The 26,412-nt window shown below is 28.6% G+C and overlaps 1 protein-coding gene across 1 annotated transcript in view; it reads right to left on the bottom strand.

The window, feature by feature from the left end:
- The window catches only part of LOC107441387 (uncharacterized), a 130,662-nt gene that overhangs the window by 64,525 nt on the left and 39,725 nt on the right, over positions 1-26,412 (bottom strand). Inside the window, exons 13-22 of the mRNA XM_071180923.2 lie at positions 25,432-25,506; positions 23,837-23,876; positions 21,721-21,778; positions 21,562-21,609; positions 17,086-17,148; positions 12,832-13,044; positions 7,833-7,961; positions 7,401-7,475; positions 5,994-6,103; positions 2,330-2,456 (exon numbers count right to left, since the gene is read on the bottom strand). Coding sequence (XP_071037024.2) covers positions 2,330-2,456; positions 5,994-6,103; positions 7,401-7,475; positions 7,833-7,961; positions 12,832-13,044; positions 17,086-17,148; positions 21,562-21,609; positions 21,721-21,778; positions 23,837-23,876; positions 25,432-25,506 — 938 coding nt within the window. The remainder of the gene's footprint in view (positions 1-2,329; positions 2,457-5,993; positions 6,104-7,400; positions 7,476-7,832; positions 7,962-12,831; positions 13,045-17,085; positions 17,149-21,561; positions 21,610-21,720; positions 21,779-23,836; positions 23,877-25,431; positions 25,507-26,412) is intronic.

Here is a 26,412-nt window from a genome sequence, read left to right as displayed (position 1 = left end):
TTTAAAAAGAATAAGGGATATGGCTGCTGAAAAAAAAAAACATCTTTCTGGATTTCTTTTGCAATGGAAAATAAAGAAAAATGTGGTTAAATCAGTAAGTGACAAAAAAATTTAAAAAGCTGGTGATTAAAAAAATTCAAAATGAAAAAAAAGTTTTAAAAAAATAAGTAAAAAATATTTAAAAATTGAAATTTTTTTTTTTAAAACAGAGCTATTTTAAATAGTACTGCCAGTCCTAAACCTGGAAAAAGTGTGAAGGGAAGGTAGTGCATAAATAATAATCATTTAAACAACTTTCCAATTATCCGAGCTCAGTCCCGAGCAGTTCGGATAATCGGCGCTCTACTGTATTAATAAAATTAGTAAAAGGTAACAAAAAAAGGTAATAAAGGTAGCAAATCAGTTTAAAATCTTTACACATTGTTAAAGTATTATTTTTTTTGCTTGTAATAAGTTCCTAGAATAAAATCAGATACTAGAAGTAACAGAATTGTAAATAATAAACATTTTAAAATATTTCAGCTATAATTTATACAGTAGAGAACCATTTATCCGGTATCCAGATAACCGGGAAAAAATTTCTTCAGTTTTCCCGCCATTTTAAACTAGATCGATTACGAAAAAAAGCGGAAATTGGACTCATCCTTGAAGTTGAGTAGAGGAAAATGTGAGGAAGGGGAGAATTTTTTTCCCCATTTACCCAGAGAAACGTCATTTCTTCTGTGACCTTGAAGATCTTCATATCGAAAGGAGGCAGGGAAGGGATGAATGTTTTATTTTCTCCTTTAGGCCGTCAATCAAACTCAAAGGAGTGGCACGCTGATTTCGTTTTCTCTTTGATTTACGAGAGGGTGGCACAATTGCATTGCACATACATATCAGTGAACGGAAGATGAAAGAGAAAAATATATTTATCTATTTGACATAGATTAATAAAGATAAAATATTTTCTTTTGAATAAATTCTGATTCTTTGGAAGTGCGGTATCCTTTGCAAGTTTTTCTTGATGTGAAACCACATCTGCCTTCGTTAAAAATCGGGTTTTTATAAAAAAATAAGTAAAAGGAGAGTTGCTTATTAATTTAAACATACGATTATTTACGAAACAGAATGCAGTTTTATTTTTCTGATTCCACTACGTTTGAATTGTTTTTCCTTTCAGGATAAATTTTGCACTCAGTAAATTAATTCTTTTTATGCATAATTTTATCATTAGGTTTTTTGATTTTTTTTTAAAATTCCGTTGATCTTATTGATCTTGCCTTGTTCCGGGTTTTAATAATTATTATAGTGCCTTTTTTAACTATCCTTTCGGTTCGATAATTTTCGTTTTTATTTAGATTAATAGGTTTTCCTTTTATTTTATCGTTTCCCCCTGTATAATTAGGTATGAAATATATTCAGGGGTGATTGTGAGCCTAAGTCAAAATTCCGGAAAATTTCTTGAGTTAAAAAAAAACAAAAAACAGTTTAAATTGAAAAAAATTTAAACGTTTTTTTCCTATATTTCTTAGTTTACTTAAAATGTATTTAAAATTTTACACATACCTATACCATTTACACATAGCTAGGATGACCTGGAGAAGTAATTAAAATTTACAAATATGTCTTTCTTTCTTGAGTTTATGATTATAACAACTATTTACTGATAAAAAATGAATATTAATCATGAATATAAGCTTATAAAGTATCTCTCTGGCTTGCCCTTACAAACAAATAAAATAAACTGTGTTTTTAAGTTCCACCTTTGAAAATTTGATTTCCGGAAACTTCTGTGATAAATGATATTTTGAAACGTCTGGACCTTCGATCACCGCAAACTTCCAGATCACTGTTAGCGAAAATTCCGGAAATCCGGATTTTTTCCGGAGCACAATCACCCCTGTATATTGCGTTATTTAATCATTGATTTTGTTTACATTAGTTAATTTAGGAATTGTAATTATTCTTAAAAAGTAAATATGAGAAATTTATATTTTTTAAACTTGTTTTTCATGTCTAAACTTGCAATTTTTTTAATTCTTTTATGATATTTTTCTACCATTTTTTTTTTCTTTTTAAATTTAGGAACGTTTTCTTTCCTCTTATTTTAAAATGTGTTACACTTTCCTCTTATAATTCGGGTCTGATAAAACATTGATTGACGACACTTTTTGGTCAATCCAGAAAACCGGGAAATTCAGACATCCGGGATAGCGATGGTCCCGAGCATCTCCGATTATTGGTTCTCTACTGTACTTGGAACAAGTTATTCATTCTAAGGGGCAACAAAAGAAAAAGTGAGTAACCAAGAAACATGTAAAAAAAATTGAAAAAAAGTCTTCCTTACTTTGAGTTGTTCAGATTTGGTTTCACTAATGACAGTTTTCAAACCTGGCCACGTGTAAACTTTGAAACGTATTCCTTTCTCTAAAATGTCAGACACGGTTTGTAAATATTTAAGGGCATCTTTGAATCTAAGTGAGGAAAAGAAACAGACAAATTAGTTTTTCTTCATACAGGGAGCATAGCCAAATCTTTCAACAAAAAATAAGCACTTTTCAAGCACTCCAAAAATATTTTTAATCACTATGTATATTAACAAAATGCATAATAATTTTCAAAGACTTTACATGATCATGATAAAACAACTAGTTTCTGACAAAGACCTCTTTTCTTGATTACATTAGCCACCATAAGAAGATTGAGAGATTTTTCGGTTTCGATATCAGAGGCACGAAAATGAGAATATCATGCTAAAGGCAGCAGAGTTGCACATGAGAGTACAATAATTTCATCAAACCCAGCTTAGTAGATGCAGATACGGACTCACAAGTATTTCATCAAGCCTGTAAAATGATTTGTGCTGTCATATGATATGGACAAACGGTACATCGAAATGGATTGTGGTTGAATGAATTGTGAAAATGTTGAATAGAAAAATGTGAAAAGCATGTTTTTGCATAATACGTGGTGAAAATCAACATAGTAAAGAAAAAAATATATCATTTTCCAAAAGGGAAAATGAGCACTTTTTAAAAACACCCAATGACAAAAGCACCTTTAAGGGCTTTTTAAAAATCCTATGCACCATGTTATAATATTACACAAATATGATTCAACACATAAGGGAAAAGAAGAAATCATTTCGACATAATCACTAAAAAAAAAAAAATCAGAAACAGACTGATTTTAGTCCCCAGGACAGAAATCAGTCAGTCCAGACCCATAAGTGAGAGAGTAGTAAAGACATCCTGGTTTATATACATTTACATACGTAACAGACATAGGAAACTCAAAATGTCATTCACACATGACATTACAAATTAGATGCATGGAAAGTAGATGCAGTTGTGAGTTTAGCAGAGTAGGCAAGGTTTAGGACAGAATGGATTAATCCACGGTTTAAACTAAAACTGTCTTAAAGTGTCCAAAACCCTTTTACTCAAACTATGTCACGATTTCAAAAAAATATGGTGAAAAATAAAAAGTTAATTTTTGAACAAGAAACAAAATAAAGACAAGATTTTGCTTTATTAAAAAAATTCATTACAATTTTTAATGTTGCATTATTTAACCTTACGCAAAAAATAAATAAATAAATAAATAATTTATCAGTATTAAAAGCACATTTATTCATATTTAAAGGATTAGGCATTCACTTTTGTTGTTCAATGATTTGTGGAGCTTCAAAAGATATATATTTTCCTATTATATTATTTTCCTTTAAAGAGCAAATTGTATAAAAAGTGTAAGATATTTATTAATATATGTAATTATTATGTGTACAATGGCATATAAAACAATGGTTGTACAATGGCATATAAAATTTTTACCTTTTACCTATGTTCAAGGTTTTGGACACTTTAGGATAGTTTTAGTCAGTTTAGGACAGTAAAACCCATGTGTCCTGTCCAAAACCAGTTTAGGACGTCTAAAACCCCAACCCTGGAGTCTAGTTGTACTAGGCATGCAGCCGTGCGGAAGTATAAGAATTTCCAGACAGCCAAAGCAATGCATATCAGCAATCGCACTTATCGATGCACTTCGTGAGATGACGGCATCTTTCAATCATCATCACAAAACAACATCAACACACATCAATCACAAAATACGTACACAAACCTGTAAGCCTGGAATCCCACCGGAAAAAAAACAACATAAAACCGGATTGCATTTCCAACAAAACCCATGCGAATAAAGCAATAAGTGCGAATAAGTAGATCGTCAGTGCTATCGTCAGGTTAAGAAGTAACTTAAAAATTCACAAATAAAATTCCGTGTGTCGTAATAATTTATAAAAAATATAGGGTTGTAAGAGAAAATGTTGAAAAATTCATAGCAATAACGACCGCCGCATAAATGTTAGTGTCGATGCAAATCGAGTGCATCAAAAAGTTACTACTTATATATGAGATTCAAACTCTGCGTGTCATAATATAGTGGGAATTTTAAAAACCATGAGATATTCAATAGCATTAACAGCAACAGGAAAGAAAAAGATCAAAACACAAATTTACGACATAGTTGCATTTTAGTCGAATACGGCAATCCTAAATTGATAAATGCATTAGATTTATGTTCTCTAAATAATAAATACTAATATTTTTTTATTTTATTTAAAAGTTGTTTTAAAGCATTATATTGAACTATTTTAGATACATTGCCACATTTAGTATATAACAGGGCTGGGTTTTTGCCGTCAAAAACTGTTTTTTGACATGACAGTGGTAAAAACCGTGTTTTTACCGTCAAAAACCTACTGTTTTCTTAATTTATGGCATATAGCGGACAATATATTATTTTCACATAATTGCTTTAATAAATTAATGCTGTAAATGATTGCTATTGATTTTGCAACTATATACACGTATTCTTATAGAAGGATATACATTCATACAGAAATATTGAAACTCTAAAAGGATTTCCCAGGCTTTTTCATGTCTCATTTCTGTGTAAAATATTGAAAGCAAAATTGATAAGAAAAGTTTATTTTATGAGGCTTTCTATTTATGTGTACATGTGTTTCTCAAAGCGAGATTTTATCAATGAAAGTAATCAATCTTGACATTCTTCAGTAATGTAATATGCCAAACAAAATGATGCTTGGAAATGTTGAAAATTTTGTTTAGTATCCTAATATTTTACTTCAAATAGTATGTTTTGTATTAAATAGTATGAGAAAATGCAAGAATCTGTTCTTAAATATCTTTTAACAACTTTTCTTTCTAATTTTATTGCTGAAAAATGAATTAATTTTAAACTATAAGCAGTCAAACTCAAATAAAGATACAGTTTTACTAAAACTATGGGTCTTTGACAGAGGGTTTTTTGACATGACGGTAAAAACCGTTATGTGTCAAAAACTTGCCAACCCTGGTATATAAGTTTATTGACATGAGACATGATCTACAAAATACAAAGACTCTCATTTGAAGATTTGCTTTCTGTAAAATACAAGAACAATATTACAATGAAAATACAAAGGAGAATTACTATAGCCAATAGCTTCAATATACCAATAGTTGATGTTTAAATGGAGTTTGAAAATACATAAAATCTAATGTAATTCATAGAAAAACAAGTTTTATTTTGTTAATCTCTTTTAAGATCAATTTTAACATATGCTTGTGAAACCTGTACCATATCTTGTACAGATGAGGTTATGTTGGGTACCTTTGAGAGAAAGGTAATAAGTGTTAATAGAGGAATTCCAAAACATGATGTGTGGCTTACAAGAACAAGTTTAGAGCTTTGTCACTCATATAATGACTTCTATTAACTTTATTAAACAACAAAGAAAAAAATGGGCAGGTCACGTTATCAGAATGGACGAAGGCCGTAAAGACAAAAAGAGTTTTTAATGCCAGACCAGTTGGCACACCAAAAAGTGGAAAAAGCTAGAAGGAAAAAGGTTAGCCTGGGAAAAACTTCTTGAGAAGGCCAAGGCCCACCTAGGGCTGTCAAGCCATTGATGATGATGAAAATGCAAAAATTGCATAAATATTAGTTACCTGTTTAATTTAGAAAAGGCAAGCCCAATTCCATAATAGGCAGCAGGAAATGTGATGTTTCTATGGTTTTCAATGATTTGCTTAAACATTTCTATGCTCTTCTGTAAGTCCTAAAAAATAATCCATTTCATTATTTTTGTCCTGGGATGTCGTGAAATTTGTGCCAAAACTGGTTGGCAATGGGAAAAAAAATGTCAGAAGATGGGTGTTTACTGGTAAAAAATCACTTCCAAATCTTTACACATTATTAAAGTATTTTTTTTTTTTTTGTTTGTAATAAGTTCCTAGAATTAAATTAGATACTAGAAGTAACAAAATTGTAAATAATAAACATTTAACATTTTAAAATGCTACAGTTCATACCTGCCAACATTGGAAAAAATACATTACTTTGTTAAATTTTTTTGCACTATGTGTTCAGTTTTTATACATCATGCAAGTAAAAAAAAAAAAAAAAAAAAAATGGAAGTAATATAAGCACTTACATTTAGTGAAGAAAGTAAGAAATAGGTGAATAAATTTTAAGCTAAAAAAGATTTCTTTAAACCTTTATTCATAATTACTTATACTATCATACCTCCCAACATTGGAGAAATATACTAACAGAGATTTTATTAGAGACATTTTTTGGGCTACGAGTTAAGTTTTGATGTATGCGTAATCATGCAAGTCAAAAAGAGAAATTCAAAATTGAAAATAATAATATAAGCACTTACATTTAGTGAAGTAAGAAATATGTATATAAATCCTAAACTTAAGAAGATTTTTTAAGCCATTATTTTTAATTACTTAAACTATTTTATAATTGTTATACAGCCAACCTAATTTTGGGTTTACAGCAACTAATGCTCAACTCCACAGCTTTGTAAATTTGAATCCACTCCAGAGAACAAGGGAACTCCTGGATCAATCAGGTATTGGGATAAATTTGCCTTTCTGGAGGATTTTTTGATGGAACTAACTCCCATTTGCATTACATCAAGAAAAAACCCACAATAGTCGCCCCAAAGTTAGCCTGACCGCAAGGGGTACTTAAACTATTAACACTCAACATACTGCAGTACTGGCAATAGCACTATCTGTTGAGGAATAAGAGAAATATTTTTGCTACCAGCAAAATTCTTAAAAAAAAAATTTCTTCAACAAATACGGAGAAATTTGAGAATATACAGGTAAATAGGAGATAATTGCAAAACACAGGAGTCTAAAAAACAGGAAATTTCGCTGGCATGCACTATAAACACTCAACATCAAAATAATTTTTCATAATTCTCAGTTGTTAGCTTAATTTTACAGTATTTTTTAATTTACAACACATTATTACTTTTACATTTTATATATAAATAATTTTCTTTCTGTAATTATAAATTTTCTGTTATGCTATATTAAAAAAAAAAAAACATGTACCTCATATCCGCCAGAAGAGCAGTAAGCTAAACCACATGCATATTTAATACAGACTATTTCACTTGCTTCATAATTCTATTCAGGAAGGGAGAAAAAAAATGTATAATCAGTAATCTATTCAACATTTGTACATAATAGGATAAATCCAAATACTTAAAATACCTGCAAATAATAGGATAAATCCAAATATTTAAAATAATGTGAAAAACTAGTAAAATTTTCAATTTTTGTAGTAATAAAATCAGACAAACTATGTAGTCTGAGGAAACAAAATTTCTCAGACATTTAGCTGATTTGATTTTTACATACTGATATTATTAAATTTTCTTTATTTTTGTTACTGATGGCATTAGGCCAGCCAGTTAAAAGATGTAGAGCTTACTGTAAATGATCGAATTTGAAAATTCAAAATAAGGGAATAAAATAGCTTACCTTTGAAGTAGAATCAATAATGTCCAAAGCAGAAATAAACTGACTAACTGCCAAATGTCCACAACCATCAAGTAACATTTGAGATCCTTCTTTTAGAAGTTCATCCAGCTGTTTGGGGTCTTTCTCTCTCTGAAAAAGAAAAAACAACATCTCTATAAAAAGTTTTCCTTCAATGTTAACAGGGTAGCCACTCAAATCTGGGGAGAAAAAAAAATTCCCTGTACATATTATACACTATTATTAAGAGGAAACACAATTACTGTGCTCTAGTATAAGCTATATTGGGCTAACTATAATAGTTTGAACTGCTGGAAAAACTTAGAGGAGAAAAAAAAAAAAAGAAACAGCTGAACATACTTAAATAATGTTATAGGAAATAAAATAGTTCAGAATATCATCCTTAAACATCCCATAGATAAAGCATTAAGTTGTCACGATTTTTTAAAAGACGAAAATAAGAAACAAAATTCCCTGCTATTTTAGGTGATTTTAAAATTCCCTTTATTTTTCAGGTTCTCCCTGTGAAGTGGCAACCCTGAATAATAGTTTCCTTTCTGGAGTAAAACAAAAATAAACTAGCTTTTATAAATAATCAAAAGCAATACTTATTTTAACAGTGAAATCCCCAAGAATTTTGAAAATTGGCAGATAAAAACATTTTCCAAAGAAATCAGTACTTTATTTTTATTCGATTACAGTAATTTTTGGTTAATGTGTCGCATACCCAATTAGAATTGGGTCCAAATAATATAAGCCTGAAATAAACTACAGTAAAATAGTTTTCCATGCGAAAAAATTAATCATAAAAAAGATTTGCTTTGACAAAGACTTTCAAAATTTGGCAAATAGTTTTGATAATTGGCAAATTCATTGGCTAATAATTTGAAATTCTTCGTGCAGGCCCCGATTACCAATAATAATTTTTTGTGCAGATTACTGGGAATATAATTCAATATAATCGCAGTTACCTGGAATGCAATACAATTACAATACAATTACTGTTGCAATAAAAATTATGGTAAATTGTAACTGAGATTACAAGTAATTGATTATTGTACCTGAAAAATGTAATCAATTACATTTTTGCCCAACTAAGGTATGGCCTTGGGATTTACTTATAGGTACGCAGTCACGCCAGTTCTCTTAAAATTTCACAAAAAAAAAAAAAAAAAAAAAAAAATACAATCTCCAATTTGATTAAAGGCCAGAAAAAGAATTAAGATCTTTTTTGATTTTATTGTTCACGGGTTTAAATTAATGATAAATAAAAGTTTTCCTTACTTATCTGTTCTTATCTATTCCTTATTTATATACATATACGTGTGTGCTGTTTTTTTCAAATATTGAAAGATAAATATTATTCTTATTGATTTTTTCATTGTCATAGTCAATGGTCATCCTATATATATATATATATATATATATATATATATATATATATATATATATATATATATATATATATATATATATATATATAAGTTCAAAATGAAGAATAAAACAAAGAAAAATATAGACATATGAAAAAAAGGGGGGTGGGAAATAATAAGTAAAAAAATAACAAACAACATATTATTTAAAAAAAAAAAAAAAAAAAAGTGAAATTTTAATTAAAAAGCCGGAAAAAAAAGATATAATCTTTTCTTCAGCCCACACGATTATATCCGCAAAACAGAGTGCTTTCTGATATTGTATCAATAAAGCCAAAGCAAAATATATTAATACAATAGTGTGAGGAGCACTCAAAAATTTTTTTATAAAACAACAACATAAAATTAGATCATAAAAAGTAAAAATAACATGTAAAAACAGATAATAAAATAAAATAAAAAGAAAAAACATTAAAAAGGGGGGACTATAAAGCGAGTAGCAAAATCATAACAACTTACATGGACAGAAATTTTTCAAGAATGATTTAAAAATGTTTTCGCAGAAAGATTGCCAGATTACAAAATATGAAAACAAAAGATGAAAGCAAAAGCGCAAATCAAGTGTAACAAGAGGGTTTTAAAGTGTCGTTCTTACTGCACTGCTGAAGTGATTTGTTATTCTGAGTTTTGATTTGTTAGTTACCAAGGATGGTCCCGAAATGGATGTGCGCAAGGTAATATTATACTGGATAATTTCAAAAATTGATCATAAATAGTTTTAGAAGATAGATGTTTATTTAAGAAAAAATATAAAATAGAAAAGAGAAACATAAATTGCCTTGCAAATAATTTTAACCGCGGGTTTGCACGATATGGATTAGCACATAGAAAAATTATTTAAATTATCAAAGAAAGAATTTTAATAGATAATTTTAACACGGATTTGCCCGAAATGGATTTGCACATAGAAAAATTAACAAAGAAAACATTTTTGCAGATAATTTTAACCACGGATTTGCCCGAAATGGATTTGCACATGGAAAATTGTATAAATTAATAAAGAAATTTTTAGCAAACAATTTTATCCACGGATTTGCCCGAAATGGATTTGCACATGGAAAAACTGTATAGATTAACAAGGGAAATTAGTTAGCAAAGGAATTTTTAGTAAATAATTCTAACCACGGATTTGCCCGAAATGGATTTGCACATGGAAAGATTAACAAAGAAAAAAAAATTTTTTTTTTTTTTTTTGGTACATAATTTTAGCCACGGATTTGCCCGAAATGGATTTGCACATGGAAAATTGTATAAATTAATAAAGAAATTATTAGCAAACAATTTTATCCACGGATTTGCCCGAAATGGATTTGCACATGGAAAAACTTTATAGATTAACAAAGGAAATTATTTAGTAAAGGAATTTTTGGTAAATAATTCTAACCACGGATTTGCCCGAAATGGATTTGGACATTTCGGGCAAATCCGTGGTTAGAATTATTTACCAAAAATTCCTTTACTAAATAATTTCCTTTGTTAATCTATAAAGTTTTTCCATGTGCAAATCCATTTCGGGCAAATCCGTGGATAAAATTGTTTGCTAATAATTTCTTTATTAATTTATACAATTTTCCATGTGCAAATCCATTTCGGGCAAATCCGTGGCTAAAATTATGCACCAAATGAAAAAAAATTTTTTTCTTTGTTAATCTTTCCATGTGCAAATCCATTTCGGGCAAATCCGTGGTTAGAATTATTTACTAAAAATTCCTTTGCTAAATAATTTCCCTTGTTAATCTATACAGTTTTTCCATGTGCAAATCCATTTCGGGCAAATCCGTGGATAAAATTGTTTGCTAAAAATTTCTTTATTAATTTATATATTTTCCATGTGCAAATCCATTTCGGGCAAATCCGTGGTTAAAATTATCTAATAAAATTCTTTCTTTGATAATTTAAATAATTTTTCTATGTGCTAATCCATATCGTGCAAATCCGCGGTTAAAATTATTTGCAAGGCAATTTATGTTTCTCTTTTCTATTTTATATTTTTTCTTAAATAAACATCTATCTTCTAAAACTATTTATGATCAATTTTTGAAATTATCCAGTATAATATTACCTTGCGCACATCCATTTCGGGACCATCCTTGGTAACTAACAAATCAAAACTCAGAATAACAAATCACTTCAGCAGTGCAGTAAGAACGACACTTTAAAACCCTCTTGTTACACTTGATTTGCGCTTTTGCTTTCATCTTTTGTTTTCATATTTTGTAATCTGGCAATCTTTCTGCGAAAACATTTTTAAATCATTCTTAAAAAATTTCTGTCCATGTAAGTTGTTATGATTTTGCTACTCGCTTTATAGTCCCCCCTTTTTAATGTTTTTTCTTTTTATTTTATTTTATTATCTGTTTTTACATGTTATTTTTACTTTTTATGATCTAATTTTATGTTGTTGTTTTATAAAAAAATTTTTGAGTGCTCCTCACACTATTGTATTAATATATTTTGCTTTGGCTTCATTGATACAATATCAGAAAGCACTCTGTTTTGCGGATATAATCGTGTGGGCTGAAGAAAAGATTATATCTTTTTTTTCCGGCTTTTTAATTAAAATTTCACATTTTTTTTTTTTTTTTAAATAATATGTTGTTTGTTATTTTTTTACTTATTATTTCCCACCCCCCTTTTTTTCATATGTCTATATTTTTCTTTGTTTTATTCTTCATTTTGAACTTATCTAATGAGTGCTGTTTACTTGCAGCTTAAGCGCAATAAATGATACTTATTGTTTTTCTTAACTTTCTTAGTGTTTTCTTGTATTTTTTTATTATATATATATATATATATATATATATATATATATATATATATATATATATATATATATATATATATATATATATATAAATCTGTTTGCATGAAATTGATATGCATGTGCATGTCTTTGTAAAAAGGCAGGCAATATTTTTAACAATTGGTAGTACATAGGAATATTTATTATAGTGTCATAAGATTATAACATACCTGAAAACTTTGGTGAAATAAAATAACTGAGATTTTACTAACAAAATTTTTTGGGCTTCAAGTAAAGATTTGATACATCATGCATAGTTAAGTAAGTCAAAATCGGAAATAATGTAAGCACTTACAGTTAGCGAAGTAAAAAATATGCACTACATAAATCTTAATCTAAAGAAGAATTAATTATAATTACTATTATAATTAAGAATTATTTATAATTACTTAAAATATAAACACTTAACATACTGCAGTTCTGGCACTAGCACCATCTGCTAAGGAATAAGAAAAGTATTTTTGCCAGTAGCGGATATTTCATCGCCAAATTATTATTTTTAAATTTCTTCAACCAATACGGAGAAATTTGAAAATATACGGGTAAACAGGAGATAATTGTAAAATACAGGAGTCTTCGTTAAAAAACAGGAGATTTGGCAGGTGTGTTACAAAATCTAGTATTTTTGCCTCAAATAACCACACTACTCAGTGTTTAGCTTATCTTGAGTAAAAGTGTGCAAATACAGAAGTTATTTGTATTGAAATTTTCCCCCAAGTTAAACATTCACTAATAAAAACGCAGTTAATTTTTGAAAAATACTTACAAACAAGTTAGATGGTTTGGTTGGAGATGCTTTGACTTCTGAATCGGGAACTTTGTGCGGGGACTGAGTCCTGGGGGAAGTGTCCTCAGGTACAGTTGACTTGGTCTCAATTTTTTTTACCCCAGATTCATTTGATTTGGGCTCCACTTTTTTATCTTTCGACTCAGTTAATTTGGCCTCTATTGACTTTTCTTTGATAGGAGCAATCATGCACTACAAAAAAAAAAAACTTTAAAATAGTTTAATGAAACAATTTAAGCACTCACATTACAAATTTATTATTATCTTCCATTAATTCTTCTAAAATATACTATAACTAGATTTTAATAAATTTTCTTTTTAAACATCCAATTGTAAGAAATAAGCATCCACAGGATTGCCACAGAAGAAAAATTAACAAAATAGTTGCTTCCAGTAGCCTAAACCATGAAAATACTAGCCTAAAATATGAAAAAAGTTGCTTAAATAAAAACAAAAATTTTTCAATAATATGACTAAAATTTTTTTAAATGACTTCATTCTAATATACCATGATCTATTTCGTCAAGTTGACGACCAATATAATTTTTAAACAAACGTTAATGTTTCAGCACTAAATTTTTATATAAAAAAAATCAGTATATTTGCAGAACATTAAATACTTTTAAATGCTAGAATAATGCAAAAAAATAAGTTTTTGTTAAAAAAACACACTCTTTCGATTAATTTTCCCTATCACATAATTTTTCCTTTCATCAATAATTAATTTAGCAAATTATATATATATACAGTATGGGACCCCTAATCTGGCACTTAATCCAACCTAATTTTTTTTAAAGAAATTTTTATTGATAAGAGAAAAAAAAAGCAGTAATATTTTCTTTTTATTCAGATTTTTTTTTTCTTGAAGTAAGTAACTATATTTTATCTTTTAAAAATAAAAACATGAAAAGAAAAAAAATAATAAATCTGTGTCAAACAAACCATCAATTCCTAAAGCAGTTGAAATTGAAAAGTAAAAACATCTGCATTTCCAATGAACAAAATAAAGAAATTCAAGTTGGGAGAAACTGATAAATCAATCTTGACAGCTGCGCAAGTGCTTTACTGGTTTGTCCACACATTTCCCTTTCCTGTTTGACCATAAATTAGCCACACCCTTTTGACATTGAAACTAAATAATACAATGTACAAAATGAATTCTATCCCTTTTGCTGCCTTTTTTTTAAAATTCGATTTATTTACCTTTTTATTAGTTATTAACTGTTACTTTTTTTTGTTACTTGTCAACTAGTTTTGTTGCTTGTTTTTTTTAATCGTTATTAGTTGTTTGCTTTTGTTTTTAGTTATTCATCGTTAGTTTCCTAGCATTAATTGTTACTTTTTTGTAGTTCCTTGTTATTGTTTTTTTTTTTTTTTTTTTTAGTGAGGTGAGCGTCTTTAGTTAAAACAAAATGTTATGTAAAAGAAAAAACGAGAACAATGATCTCACGCCGAAGAAGAAATGATTATTTCTTTTTTGGAGGATTCGGATTATTTCTTCTAGATTATGTCATATGGAGATCTAGATTATATCATAGATCATTATATCATCTAGATTATTTTAATTAATGAAATTTATCATTTTAATTAATGAAATTTCTAAAGATGGGACAGTTTTAAATTCACCCCATCATAATCTACTACTTAGCTAAATTTATTGGTTTTTCTGAAATTAACAGCGTAACTGAATTATCGTAATATATGGGCGCAATATTGGAATTTCCGGAAGAGATCCGAAATACGGAATTTCGTCGGTCCCGCGAATGCCGGATTTTGGGTCGTATACTGTATATATACAGTAGAGAACCAATTATCCGGGATGCTCGGGACCATCGCTATCCCGGATATCTGAATTTCCCGGTTTTCTGGATCGACCAAAAAGTGTCGTTAATCGATGTTTTATCGAACCCGAAGTACAAGGAAAAAGTGTAATGCATAAAGTAAGAGAAAAAAGAAAGGTACTCCTAACTTTAAAAAGAAAAAAAATGATAGAAATATAACATTTAAAAGAACAAAAAAATTTGCAAGTTTAGACAAGAAAATCAAGTTTAAAAAGTACAAAATTCTCATATTTATTTTTTAAAAATAATTACAATTCCTAAATTAAATAATATAAACAAAACCAATGATTAAATAACGCCATATATTTCATACCTAATTATACGGGGGAAACGATAAAATAAAAGGAAAACTTATTAATCTAAATAAAAACACTTGAAAATTATCGAACCGAAACGATAATTAAAAAAGGCACTAGCATAAATATTAAAACCCGAAACAAGGCAAGATCAACGGAATTCAAAAAAAAAAAAAAAAAAAAAAAACCTAATGATAAAATTTATGAATAAAAAGAATTAATTTATTGAGTCCGAAATTTATCGCGAAAAGAAAAAAAATCAAACGTAGTGAAATCAGAAAAACAAAACTGCTATCTGCTTCATAAAATAATCCTATGTTTAAAATAATAAACTATTCTCCTTTTTATTTAATTTTTTGTTGATTAAAACAAGATTTTAATTACAGCAGATGTGATTCCACACCAAGAAAAACTTGTAATTGATACCGCACTTCCAAAGAATAAGAATTTATTCAAAAGAAAAAGATTTTATTTTTATTAGTCGATGTCAAATAAATATATTTTTCTCTTTTCTTTTTCTGTTCACTGATATGCATGCAATGCATTTTCCCCACCCCCCTCGTAAATCAAGCAGAAAACGAAATCAGCATGCCACACCCTTGAGTTTGATTGACGGCCTAAAGGAAAAAATAAAACATTCCTCCCTTGCCTGCCTTCAAGGTCACGGAGGAAATGACGTTTCTCTGGGTAAACGGGGGAAAAAATCTTCCCCTTCCTTACATTTTCCTCTACTTAACTTCAAGGATGAGTCCAATTTCCGCTTTTTTCGTTCTAGTTTAAAATGGCGGGAAATTCGAGCAAAATTTTTCCCGGTTTTCTGGTTTCCCGGTTATCTGGATACCGGATAAATGGTTCTCTACTGTATATATATATATATATATATATATATATATATATATATATATATATATATATATATATATATAGAAAAAGTGATTACTAAAATTCGTAATTCATGCATCATAGCATCGTATTAAAAATTAGGTTCCTTAAAATCATGTAGAGTTTTGTAGCAATAACTGTTGAAAAGGCGATTGAGAAGCAAAATAGATTCACAATGGAATCTGAGCAAATTGTGTGCATTAAAAAGTGATGACTCTAATTTGCAATTAAATTTTATTTTTATTTTTCAGAAAGAAATTTTTTTTATTATGTTCAGAAGCTACCGTGGGCCACAGGCTGTCAACTCAATTTATGCTTTAAAAAAAAACATTGTTAAGAGCACAGAAAAGTCTCCTTTTCCTGAAATAGTTGCTTTTACAGTCTTTTCAGGCAAAAAAAAGTAGCCATAGTTGCCTCAGGTAGAAAATAGTTTCTAATAGTCGCATTTTAATCACCTGTAGCAACACTGCTCCCATCAAAATTTTAATTCTTAGAATTCAATGCATACATCATCGATTCCAAATGAATAGAAAATACTTAAAAATTTCAAACCAATAATAAACCCACAAGGCAAAACTTAATTACTGAACAATTTTCAAGTTCAAGGATTCTTAGAGCAAACTTAAGAAGAGAAAAAGGAAACAACCCTACCAACAAAATAACTTGGGCATGCCTATATTCATTCTTCTTGGCTCAACATGGGTTCAATGGGCCATTATTTTTCTGATACCGGCCCTATATAGAATTGTCAGATCCACCCGATATTTTATATCCATTATTTATCCAAGATAGGTCTTATATGAGCCAGTGTAGGCTCTATATAGGCCAATCTAGGTCCAATATTAAAAAATCTAGACTGGAAAATCAACCTGGTCTCTCGGTGTGAGCTCTTATAGGACCCATGTTGAGCTAATTTTGAGCACAACTGGGGCCAAGTTAAAATTGTTGGTAGGGAAGTACTATTTTAGGGAAAAAATGTGACAGTTTTAAGTATGTGTTTTGCAATCCATTAAAATTTGGGAGATTCTTAGCTCTATTATGGAGAGTGGGAGATATAGACAGATATAGAATGTCTTTCACAAAATTTAAGAGCCAGCAGTAAAAAGATGTGTAATAAAAAAACATTTAATTTTCAGGAAAAAAAAATTAAAACTAAATTTGTTGTTCACAAAAATGCGAGAAACAAAAAAACACATAGGTTTAAATAAGCTTACTTCATTATCACTCTCATCTGATTTGGGGGCATCAGATAAATCAGGATCAGACAAATCAGGAACCTAGAACATAAGGACATATTCAACAAACAGCACAATACTTCCATTTGAAAATGAAGCCCCCCATTAAAATGTTTATTTTAAATAGCGATTTCTGCCAACAACTTATTATTAAATAATTCATTGAAACACAGAAACAAAATATTAAAAATTTAATGCAGCGCAAAAATAAAAATTTAATGCAGCATAAGGGGCATACAATGTCCAATACTTCACATAAACATGATCTCTATTAAAGGATTCCATGTTCATTTTAAATATGTTTTAGAAAAAATGATTGTGAATGTTACTGAAGTACAGTAACTAGATGTTAAACATTTAATCCATGAAAAACACATTGTGGGCATACTGTTAAAAGTAATCAATGCTTCACACTTAAATGTGAGATCTCAATTAAATGATTATACAGTCAGACTTCGATATAAGGTCACCCGGCATATAAGGTCACTTTTCCGAAGTCCTGGCTCACTGAATAGGAATTCTTTGTTACAGATTAGTGGATATATGGTCAAGTTTTAAAAATCGCTATCGCTTATAAGGTCATTTTTATCTGAGGCGAGGGAAGCTCTTTTCTAACAAAAGCCTATTTAACTTCCTTACAAGGCAATTACTCCTCTCGAGTTCTAGGAAAATGTTGCAGCCAACGAGCAAGCTACAATTTCTGAAATTGTTTCACAAGTTGTGGACACTGAGGCCAATGACAGTGGTCCTAAGACTGTAGCTGTAACCTAAGTGGAAGTCTTCAATGCAATAAATGTCAGACGAAATTTTTTTACAAACCATGAGGGAGCTCAGGAACATTTTGAGAAGTTACGAAATCTATAAAACATTGTTAGAAAAATGAGACCAAAGACGAGACAGACCTGCATAAATGATTATTTTATACAAGGTAAGATGTAATGAATGTATGTACACTTTGAGGAAATTTGTAAACAGCTTTATTTCAAATTAAATTTTTTTTTTAAAATCTAACTTTCTTTAATTCTTTACTAATTCTGTTAAAATTTATTGACTTAAATATTTAATTCACGGCTGATCGTTTTCGTTCATATTACCATTTTTAAAAAATCCTAATGTGTACTATTTACGTGGTTAGTTATGAATGAATTGGTTAAAAGGTCACCCCGCCCATAAGGTCACTTTTGCAATGTCCCTTAGGGTAACCTTATATCGAGGTCTGACTGTATATACAACTGTATGTTACGCTTTCCAGGGATGAGAGCAGTCAGAAAGTAAAAAAGAGGAAATCCAAGAATGAATATATATATATATATATATATATATACACACACAAAATTTTGACAAAAAGAGTGAGATCTTTAAACTTGTAAACCATGTGATTATAAATCCTGATGATTAATTTTAAAATTGTATGAATATATAAATATTAATCAGATACCTTATTTTTAAATTAAGACAATATGAATGCCGATATGAGGCTTTTAAATCCCGTGAATATAAACTCCATATAGAATTTTAAAGTATGCAGAAATACCAATCATGATGCGTAATTTTTAGAGCACGTAAACACCAATCACGATGCATAATTTTCAAACCGCGGAAATACAAATCACAATGTCTAATTTTTAAAGAACGTTTAAATACGAAAATCGATGTTTGATATTACAACCGCAAAAACGAGTCACGACATAGGATTTTAAGCTCGCGTGAATACGAATCGCTACATAGGGTTTTAAAAGCGCGTAAATACAAATCACTATATTGGATTTTTAAATCTCGTAAATAAGAATCGCAATGTACAATATTTAAATCGCCTGAATAAGACTCGCAACGTTCAATTTTTAAATCAGGCAAATACAAAAATCGATGTTTGATAACAAAATAGCGATTTTAAAAATGCATAAATGCAAAACGCGATATTGGATTTTTAAATCTCGTAACTAAGAATCATAATGTGCGATGTTTGAATAGCGTAAATAAGAATCGCATAGCCCAACTTTTAAATCAGGTAAATACGAAATCGATTATTTATATTAAAATCGCGAGAGACTGGACTTGGGATTTCTAAAAGACTTGTTTGTATTGTTTTTGTTTAGACATAATAAATAAAAATTTACAAGATTAAGTGAATGAGCAAATAAATATTTTCACCCTAAATCCACCTCTATTATTTTTTTTTATTTATTTTATTTTTCGTTTGCTTTCACGCCAGACAACAGGGTCATGACGTTTGAATTGCTAAAATATGAGCTATCCGGCGGACGAATAAAAATACGGAAAATCTTATTTTCTGTGAAGAGAAAATAGCTAAAATAAGTAAAAAAAACGGAAGGGATAGCAGCTAGGATGTAGATTGAATTTTTTGTTTATCTTTGAAAATCGTAAATAAATATGATTATTTTATTTTAACGATTGAATTTTCAAAAAAAAAAAAAAAAAAAAAAAAGCGGGATATTTATTTAAAAAAAAAAACGAAACTTTTAGAGAATCCAAGTTTTTGATAAAAAGGCTGAAATTCGAAAGGAAAAAATATCATCTCTGTATAAAGGTCAACCAGTTTTATCCCAAGGAAATGACTTTTTGAGAAACTTCAGAGGGAGGAATGAGGACTTCAATGCTTTCGCTCCGCGGAAAATTAAATTTCTCATAAAATATTTTAACTTGTTAAAAAAAATTTCTGTGGAAATTAGCGGGAAAAATCTAAAAAAAAGCGGAAATCCGCGGAAGAATCTCATCCCTGGCTTTCATGCAGAATTTACTTTTTTATCCAGATAAGTTCAATTTTAATTAGAATCCATCTGATTTTTAATGCAGTCTATTTGAATTCTTTTTTTTTGTATAGTGATCATACCATTCTAATTTTAATTAAGCACTTATTAAGGAAAAAGATTTAAGAAAAAAACAAACTATTAGCAAATAGCAGAAGTTCTACTATATCATGTACAAAAGACAAGTGCACACTTTTTCCATACACAGCATATAGTTATTTTTTTTTTCATGTCATGTGATCCATAATATCCAGACTTCCTTGTTAGGGTTGAGAAGTAAACCACAAGACCAGATGAGATGTCATATGGTTACAATCAATTTATTAAATTGATTAGATTGATTTATTAAATTGAATAGAATTTCGGCTTCATAAAGACATTTTGCTGCAGGTCATGGATTCATTTTATAAATAAAGACTATATTTCTAACTAATTAATAATAATATATATGTGAAAAAGAGATTATTTAAAAATTTCACCTGTTTGAAGAGCTGGTCTACTATCAAAATATAATTCTTTTTAGGTTTAGTTTTAAGATTCCTTTAATTTCACTTAGCCATTATTTTAGATCAGGGTGCTTAGACAAATTATTCTACAAAAAATAAGCACCTTTTAAGTACTTTTCAAGCACTTAAGATATTTTTAAGCACTTTAAAAAAATATAATTAGACAGGGTTGGAAAGTTTTTGATAACTGACGGTTTTATTTTGCTTTAACTGTCATGTCAAAAAAAAAACTTTTGGCATTGTTTCTGACAATTGTCAAAAATCATGAAATTTTAAATCATGTAAAATGAAGGGCTTTTTCATGCGCTACGGGCTGACAATACGCTGAAATAGATTGGGGTTGAATTAATTGTGAAAGCGTTGAATAGAACAATGTGAACTGTGTTCTTTTGCATAATTTATAGCGAAAATCAACAAAATCTCATATTGAAAAAGGGAAAATTAAGCACTTTTTAAAAACATAGAAATAAAAAAGCACCTTAAGGGCTTTTAAAAAACGAAATCGAAAATAAGCACTTTTTAAAAACACTAGGCACCCTGTAGATGTTACAGATATGCACACACAATGGAACCCAGATTTTCCGTTAGACTAGTCTTAAAAGATGTAGGAAGCTGGTTAATGTAATATCAGGTAAAAAAATTTGAGCATATTTTTCAAAAATTTAAACTTACAAGACTAACCACTCTAAAAAAAATTTGTAATCTTGATGAGTTTCCCCCCCCCCTTTTTTTAAAAGATACAATATTAAAAAAATTTCTATCAATGCTTACCATTGTTTGCAAACTTGTTTTATGGTTTACGTTCACAAATGTTTCAGAGTTTTCATGCTTTAAACTTTTAATCAGTTGTGGGTATATCCTCTGATTTTCATCATCATCATACTTAAATAATGCTATAGTAAATGAAATAGCTTAGTATAGCTGAAATACCATCCTTAAATATCCCAAGATTACGCTTTGAGTGGTTACCATAGTTTAAAAGACGAAAACAAGAACTAAATTCCCTATATTTTTCCAGTTCACCAAGAAAGAATCAAAATTCCCTACATTTTCCTTTTATTTCAGGTGAGTTTTAAATTCCCCATATTTTTCACAGTGGAGTGGCAGCAGATTACTTAAAATACAGAACAATCTAAAATGAATAGTTAATTTTTTCCCCCTTTAAAGTACTAATCACTCACCTCAGTATCATCTTCTGAGTCTTGAGCTTCCTCAAGATCTGGTACATCCTGAAAAAATACTTATGCATGAAATTATCAGCATTAAATAATAATTAAGTGTAATTTTTCATAATTTGTAGTTAAGACATTCACTGAAGAATCAAAAGAAACATTGATTACCTCAATTTCAGTAGAATTATTTTTAAATCCATTTTCCAAAGAATTCTTGAAATTAAGTCTGGAAAAAATTGCAATAAAAATGATAAAATATCATACTGCTAAATATGCACATTTTTTTAAGTTTTAAATTGAGCTTTGTAATCAAAGGGAAAAATTGCTCCTTGAATTCTACGGACTTTAAAAATATTTAAATATCGGGGTTCTACACTTTACAATTACATAACTGAACATTTTTTTATGAATTTTTTAAATGTGACTCAGCGGTAGTAGCGGAAACAGTTATTAAGAATACTTATTTATTATTTAATATACTGAAATGACAACGAAATTTTGCGTAATAGCAATAAATAATACAAATAACATTACAAAAAAAGAGAAAAAAATTGACTTGTAATTTGTTTCTAAATGTCATCATTTATTAAACTATTAATTTATTAAATTACTTTCAAAACCAATCTTAATATTTATTATTTTCAAATTATTAAGTTTCAGAGGAATATACAAGAGAGAAGGCACGTTTTAAAAGCTGAAAAATAAATTAAAAATGTGTTTATCTACAAACTAAATGAAGATATTGTACAGAGCACAGGGATGCATTACGGCTGGAGATGAATTAAAACAAATTGGATACAAAATTGTGAGAATATGAATCACAATGTGCAATTTTTTAAATTGCGCAAATCTGTATCCCCTTTCATTTTAATTCACATAAAGACGAGTAATGTGCTATTTAAATCCAGATGAGCATGAATCCAGTTTGATTTTAAAACTGCACGAATGTATGATTTTTAAATCGCATGAATATGAATTGCACCATTCGATTTTAGAATTACACCGATACACAATGTGTTACACTCATCCCTCCTTAATTGCATATCGGATAATTGAAAAACCCGCTTATACGAATAAAATTTGGGTGTTAAGGGTGAAGTTGAAAAATTAATCAAATCTTCCAGCTAATTATTATACATTGAAATAAACGAAGGGGTTCTTACCTGTCTTAGACTTTTCTCACACATAATTTAGAATGTAAAAAAAGGTACAGAGTGATATTTTTCAGGGATGAGAATGGCTAAAAGGCGAAAACTGAATTTCCACACAATTCAATTTTACGCACGTGCAATCGTTTAATAAAAAAAATTCCAGACAATTTAAGATAATAAATAACAATGTGAGGACATAAAATTTTGTACTAATTTTGTACTAATTACATCAATACTTAACATTTAGTAAAAGGTAAAATTGCCAATTGAAAAAATAAAGCTAGAAAATTATATTTTTCTTCAGTTCACATTAGAACTATTACTTGAGAAACTGCCCAGTTTAGCAAATTAAAATTACTGAGAACATACATTAATATTCCATTTCTTTTAATAAATATTGTTACGTGATTTATAGTAAATATATCAGTAACATGACTTTTTAAATTATTTAGAAAAAATAAACTTTTACAATTCAATCACTATGTTCATATTATAATCTAATCTATCTAGAGCTCTGTGAAACATATCAATAACTGTGAAGTAGAAATATATGGTAATTCATTAACATACAAAAATTGCTATTTTTCGCAAAAATGTTGAATTTAAGATCGAACATTGCACTCCCCTTTAAACCGAATAACCCGCTTCATCACATAGATTTAGCTGCAACAGATGGTATTCCTTTAAGCAGGGTTGACTGCATTAGTAAATAAATTACAGTTGATGTAGGAACTCTGAGATTGGGGCTCGCGATTTAAGATTAAACTCAGATGTGCAATTTGCAAATCAGGTAAATATGATAGCTAAAAAACAGGACAAATAAACACAAAATATTTTTTATCAGGATTATCGAGATAATTACGATACCTGAATATTAGCATTATTTGCCGTTCAGTCATGTAACACATTTGATTCCTTAGCTTGAAATAAAAGTTATAAATCTAAACTAGGGTCATTATCCCAATGAAAATTTAAACTATGACAGTTAAATAATTTTTTATGCCATTCATTATGAAATATTTGATACGTAATAGCACTTTCAGCAGATTCAGACCGCAAAATTGCACATCAGTAAAATTCTAAAAACTAGTTACATAAAATTATAACTAAAAAGTAACTGAAATTATACTTACTTTATTTCTCCCGTTGAGAGAGAATCATCTTTTTCAACATCTAGAAATATATGAAAAATTCAAAATTTTTATAGCAGGTAAGTAAGAATTAAAAATGATGTGCTATAATTTGTTTTCAGAAGAAAAAAAAAGCATAACAGAAGAACACTGGTTAGCAGATGTAGTACAAATAAATGACAAAATTTCCAAAAATTACGAAAAAAAAAAATCTCTATATTACATTTAAAACATATAAAAGTTGTCATCGCCTTATTATGATCAATGGTTACCCATTGGTCAAATGCTTTTTCTTTCTGGATTGACTCCGTTAAACGCCACATTTCAAATCATGGGTTGCAAAAACTGTTTTAATGGATGTTTGTCGTTGGATTGATTTTCCTATACTGCCTTTGTACATGCTTCAAGAAGCCACAAAATAGTTTTCCTTCCTCAGTATTCATATTTATTATTGAAATCACTGTCAAACCAGTAAATATACGTTAGTAATAAAAAGAATATAAAAATACTTTAAATCATTATTATTTAAATACATTGAAAATGCCTGCTAGTGAAAAGAAAAACAGCAGCGGTCGGTGTAGCAACGCATACGCACTGCATACTATTAATCTTGAACACAGTTGAAAAGTGTGTGGATGCCATCAAATCCAAACCAAGATCCATTTTGTTAATGGGTATAAAAAAAAATTAAAAAAAAAAAGATTTTAATAATACAAACCTCAAAATCTGAGATTTTGCATTTTATAGATCTTTTCACTTATGTTTAAATTTACGAACTAAACACGGCAAAATAAGTCTGGAATGTATCAATCTTAAAATGCTTTAAAATAATTTTTATAAACAAAATACTTAAAAACACAAAATATCTACTCAAGTATTTATTATTTACAGAAGAAAAATTTACATTTTCTGCATCATAAAAAATAATAACAAGCAAATTTATTATCATTTTAAACTCTCATTAAATAATTAAACAAATAATGTAAAAAGTTAATACAGTAAACTCTCGCTATTACGATATCCCATACAACAATAACTCAATCGATTATGATAATGCTTTGTGGTCCCAAATCGAAAATAAACACCTTAAAGCACTTTTTAAAAACACTACGCAAATTTAACATTACGCTATTTTAAAATTATGTGTGTTGCCATTTTTTCAACAACATTTAAATTTTTTTTAATGTAGGATATAAAAAAAATCAATTAATTATAAAATGAAGAGTTAGTACAACTATAGGTCTCTTTTAAAACTCCAGAACCGTTTGTGCTGGTGTTTTGGAATGCGGACAGCTGCTGCAAGCAAGGATCGCCAAAATGGGCTGTTTAATACCACTTAAACATAAAATTGCATATTTATTTAAAACAACAATCTGCTTTTATGTACAGTTTCATAAACAGTTTATGAACAATTTCACATAATAGCAGTGAACAATTTCATCTGCTATTATGAACAGCTGAGAGTTTTACTTTATCAATAATCCATTGATAGACAGGTTAGGTTTAGAGTAACAAAACAAATTAAAACTTTCCTGTTCACCATTTTTTTAAAATATATTTTTCATTTCCACACATTTTTATTCAGGGTTCATACTTACTTAGTTCTAAACTGCAAAGTTCCATAAAAACTCGCTCTAAACTTTTTAATAGAGAAATGTTGTCATTCATTGTGCCTGTCAAAATAAAATTTATATATATATGTAAATGTATATATATATACATATATATATATATATACATATATATATACATATATATATACATATATATATACATATATATATACATATATATATACATATATATATATATATATATATATATATATATATATATATATATATATATATATATATATATATATATATATATATAGCATAATAGATAAATACAAAAAGAACAAAAAAAGAAAAAGCGAAGAAAATTAAGGAAAACAATAAGTTTTATTCACTGTCTATAAGCTGCATACAAATAGAACTCATAAAATAAGTTCAAAATGAAGAGAAAACATGGAAAAATTACAGAACAATGAAAAAAGGGAAAAAGAATTATAAAAATAGAAAAAATCTGGAGAGAAAAAAATCCGAAAAAAGGGAAATTTAAAAAACTTGGAAAATAAAAGATATAATCTTTTCATCAGCTCACATGATTATATCCGCAAAAAAGAGAGCTTTCTGACATTGTATCAATATAGCCAAAGCAAAATATATTAATACAATAGTGTGAGGAGCACTCAAAATTTTTTTTACAAAAATTACAACAAATAAAATAGAACACAATAAGTAAAAATAACACGTAAAAACAGAAAATAAAAGAAAAACAGAATAAAACATAAACTATAAAGCGAGTAGCGAATTAAAATGTACTTACGTGAACGGGAAATTTTTCAAGAATGATTTTAAAAATATTTTCGTAACAAGATTGCAAAATATGAAAACAAAAGTGCAAATTGAGCGTAACTAGAGGTCAAACGCACTTCAATGCAGTAAGAACGACACTTTAAAACAAAACTCCTCTAGTTACGCTCAATTTGCGCTTTTGTTTTCATATTTCGCAATCTTGTTACGAAAATATTTTTT

The sequence above is a fragment of the Parasteatoda tepidariorum genome, chromosome 8 (genome assembly GCF_982258835.1).
Source record: "Parasteatoda tepidariorum strain Cologne lab strain chromosome 8, Ptep-v5.0, whole genome shotgun sequence".
NCBI classification, from domain to species: domain Eukaryota; kingdom Metazoa; phylum Arthropoda; class Arachnida; order Araneae; family Theridiidae; genus Parasteatoda; species Parasteatoda tepidariorum.
The sequence above is the reverse complement of the archived record's forward strand: the minus strand, read 5'-3'. Positions and strand labels throughout refer to the sequence as shown.